Genomic DNA, 4244 nt, shown 5'->3' with positions numbered 1-4244 from the left:
AATATGCACAAAGAATATCGGCCGATATATCGGTATCGGCCTTTTTTTACCCCCTAATATCGATATCGGTATCGGCCCCAAAAAACCCATATCGGTCGGGCTCTAATTATATTATTAAAGTGCTATATCATATTAAAGTGTAAATGAAACTACGAGAATGCAATGTCATAGTTATGTTATCAGTTAAGTGAAGTTACCAAAAAAGGCGATTAAAGCTGCCTTAAAACTGTGCATGCATGCAAGTATTTGTTATATGAGTCACATTTAAGAACATGCAGTGGTTTTCAAAACTGTCCTGGAGCAGCCCAGCACTGTCTCCCTCATCTAACTCCCGATTCAACCCATCAGCTCATTAATAGAGACTTTAAGAGCTGAAGTGGGTCACAAAAGGTAAAGAGTTGTAAGAAAATACGATGTGTGTTAGATCTGCGTCATGTTCAGCAGTGGCAGCTCTTAAAGCATCCAAAATAACCGAATAACCAGCTGCTGTGATGTCTGTTAATCAAAGAACAAAAGAAAAAAAGAGCTTTAAGGATTCATCTATATTTAATTTAGAGTTTAGTGTTTGATAACTTTATTCAATTTCTGTATTTCCTACTTGCTGAAGGGCGCAGGTAGCTAAATATGACATTTATTATAATGGGTTTATGTGAAGATTGTTCTAAGTTCACTTGAAGTTGTTATTTTTTAAAGTCTAATAAATTATAAAATTGATAGCTCTCAGTTATAGCTACTGTCATGTTGAATGGCTGTAGTCAATGGTTAAATATTAGGGGGGAAAAAACTATTTCCTAGAGACATTAGTAGCATTGGTATCAGTGACACTCACCTTCAAAAATAAAAAAAGATGCCACTAAACAAATGTAAAAAAATATACCGCCTTTGTTGTTTCTACTTTGATTTGAAGATTGAATGTGAAATTATTGCAATATAAAAGTATTTAAAAGCTTTAATGTTAGGTGGGATTAATCGCAATTAGTTTCAGCAAAAATTTGATTAGTTAATTTTTTTAATCGATTGACAGCACTAAAATAAATGTAAAAAGATATGCGTTTAAAATATAAAGTATTATTATTGTAACATACACAGATATTGATATGAATTAATATAAAATTCATATAAATTGGTATATAGTAGCAATTATAGATTTTCTTACACATTACTGTTGCTGTACTGAAATGTTGTATAGAACATGCAGAAATTAATAGCAAATTGAAGTGAATGCAATGTATTTTTAGGCTTTGTTGATGCGCTGGACTTTGTAGAGAAAGTGATTTTGAGATCAGAAATCGTATCACAACAGTCGGGAGCTTGTTGCTCTTTATCCTTCAGTTGAGAAAGAGATGTGAGAGAGAGGGGGGATGGGGTCATAGATGGAATTCAGGATCTACTGAGCACATGCTGACAGGATTGTCTGTTTACATACCCCTCCCTCTCCTCCTCCTTTTCATATCACCACATTCCCAGCTGCACCAGGCCTTGAATTCAGCAGCGGCTTAGAAGAGAAGGTGGACCCATCCGCTGGCTGACCAATCGCAGTTAAGCATCCCACACGTGACGAGCAGGGAGGGCGGGTCTTTAAGCTTTGCAGCGGAAAACCACCGGGCCATACGAACGGAGTGAGCGTGAGAGAGGGCTAAAGCCTGCCATACGCACTAATCCTTCCACAGTGATCATGTGTCAGGAGAGTCTGAAGCGGCAGAAGGGGCCTATGCGGAGCACTGCGGGGAAATGGTGAGATGCTGCAGGTCTTTGCACAGCTCTCCCTCTTGCTACAATCTCCACAGAGTCAGGGTTGATGTGCGGCGTTTCCGTCCGCCGGGCTCCTCAGCGGGAGCGACAGGGGAGCCCGCACACGGTGCCAACAATGCTGGCACGGGGGGCCCATCTCAGCTCAGCCACCGGAGCCGATTCAGGTACCAGCAAGGAGTGTGTGAGATGCTGGGACGTATTTCAGGCTGAGAATGTGTGTGGATGACAGGGTGAATTTAGCTGGTTGGATCTAGATCAATTGTTGACTGCGCACTCGGAGTGAGAGAGGACAAGTGAAGGATCAGCGGAGCTGGAAAGTGGGCGAGCGAGAGGGGATTACGGAGACCTTGCACGAACTGGGCCACCCTGCAGAGGGACAATCAGTGTGCAGTGTGAGTTTGTGTCACTGTCCCGGCTGTACGATTGCATTGTAACATTAGGCTGTTGCTAGCACTCTCCGTCCAATACAATCCGCACAGTTTGCATAGCTCTACTCGGAGCAGATGCTGTTCCCCTTGATTGAGAGAAAGATGCAAAGAGTCGAGGGAGGCTCAGATTCAGCCAGTGATTGGCCAACGTGCGCCTGCATTGAAGAAACAAGGGGGGCTATGTAGAACAGAGAGTGTGTGAAAGAAAAACAGTCTGAAACAGAAGACTTTACATGATCTTTTTACCGGCTGCAATCATCACCTCTCAAATGTCCTCCGCAGTTTGAGTAATGCACTGTGAATAGCTGTTGAACTGCAATGTTCTTTGATGGCTATTCATCTGCTCTGGACAAGTTGGGGGAGGGGTAGAGATGCTCTAATTTCAATTGAATGATGACTGAAAGCTCTCGTAAATGCCAATTTACTGTTTCTAGCCGTTTAGGTGCACTAGGGCGCCGCGCACACTTTGGCATATTAACTGGATTTGCCAACCGCTAGAATGAGGTTACATAATGCACAGTGCTAAAAGTGTTTAGTGTGAAAGGTTACACTGGGCACTTGCACAGCTCTTTTACAAATGTAGTTATAGGATGGAAACAACATTTATACAGAGGAGCTGCTGAACGCAGGTTATCACGTTCATTGTTGGGTTGTGTAATGAGTATTTTTGCCTTTAAAAAATGTGACGACACATGTAAACAACATTTTGTGATTTTCATGAAAAAAATGTGAGTGGTGGTTGCATAAGTAAAAGTTGCTTTTGTGATTCTGGGACGTTGCTAGGGCCTTCAAGGTGGTTGCTTGGTGTCCCAAGTGAAAAGAGCCTTCTATAATGGCTCAAATCCAACCTTCAATGTAAGTCTTTTGTCTTTTGTACTGCCAGGCAGAAATGCTTGTCTGCCAGGTGCAAGTCGAGTTAAGAATTTTTAAATGTAAGATTTGAAAAAAAACCTACAATTAAGAGTGAGCAGAAGGGAGCAGAGTGTCTAATCATAGGCCATATTGAACATTATGTAGTCGCGCCTCAGTTTAAAGAGCCAATCACTTTTTTCATAGAGGCATTACTTGTTTGTTTGCATTTGAATGCACATGTGTATTAGTTGATTAACCTAAAAATACAGTCTTTTTTGTATTACTTGAGCTAAAGAATTGCAACACAAAATATGAGTATTACCAACCCAGGCTCACTGGAAAACATGCCTGTGGCAACATTTCTGCAAAATTATATTACATTGCTTCTTGTATGTAGTGAATTTTCAATTTTGAATGTGAATGTAAATGTCAGATGAATGTAAATCTGGCAAATTTTTATTATGTTTTCATATTGCGGCAGTTCAGAAATTAAATGTTTGCTGAGTGGCGCTAAAAGGTTAATGCTCTATAACGTTTGAAGATAATATACCATCTACACTTAACCCTACGTTAAACCTAACAGATAGAGTTAACAAAAGCAAACATGAAATACAAACGTATTTGATGAAGGAACCATGCCATTTTAACTAGCTTCAAGTTTTTGAGCTCTCATATTTGTGACCCTGGACCACAAAACCAGTCTTAAGTCGCTGAGGTATATTTGTAGCAATAGCCAAAAATACATTGTATGGGTCAAAATTATTGATTTTTCTTTTATGCCAAAAATTATTAGGACATTAAGTAAAGATCATGTTCCATAAAGATATTTAGTAAATTTCCTACCATAAATATATCAAAACTTAATTTTTGATTAGTAATATGCATTGCTAAGAACTTCATTTGGACAACTTTAAAGGCGATTTTCTCAATATTTCGGGGTTTTTCTCAGATCGACAGATAAGATGAAAAAGATTTGATTTTCGTGAAAATAAGTTAAACAGTGTACAGTTATAGGTGGAAACTAACAACTAAGGTGTATCATAAAGAATATCACCCTCAGATTCCAGATTTTCAAATAGTTGTATCTCGGCCAAATATTGTCCTTTCATAACAAATTATACATCAACGGAAAGCTTATTTATTCAGCCTTGAGATGGTGTATAAATCCCAATTTCAAAAAATTGACCCTTATGACTGGTTTTGTGGTCCAGG

At 39.3% G+C, this 4244-nt stretch overlaps 1 protein-coding gene across 11 annotated transcripts in view; it reads left to right on the top strand.

Moving 5' to 3' along the window:
• Positions 1–4244, top strand: part of LOC107663775 (phosphatidylserine decarboxylase proenzyme, mitochondrial-like) — a 33357-nt gene that overhangs the window by 8709 nt on the left and 20404 nt on the right. For 2 of the 11 annotated variants that reach the window (XM_016454091.1, XM_016454092.1), the window contains exon 2: positions 1468–1916. The exons of 8 other annotated variants lie outside the window; for them this stretch is intronic. In XM_016454091.1, coding sequence (XP_016309577.1) covers positions 1732–1916 — 185 coding nt within the window. In that variant the 5' untranslated portion in view covers positions 1468–1731. The remainder of the gene's footprint in view (positions 1–1467; positions 1917–4244) is intronic. One more of the 11 variants, XM_016454099.1, reaches the window with a different exon arrangement.

This window comes from Sinocyclocheilus anshuiensis, unplaced genomic scaffold (genome assembly GCF_001515605.1).
Source record: "Sinocyclocheilus anshuiensis isolate Anshui unplaced genomic scaffold, SAMN03320099.WGS_v1.1 scaffold123, whole genome shotgun sequence".
NCBI classification, from domain to species: domain Eukaryota; kingdom Metazoa; phylum Chordata; class Actinopteri; order Cypriniformes; family Cyprinidae; genus Sinocyclocheilus; species Sinocyclocheilus anshuiensis.
Note: the sequence above shows the minus strand (reverse complement) of the source record. Positions and strands in the feature narration are given on the sequence as shown.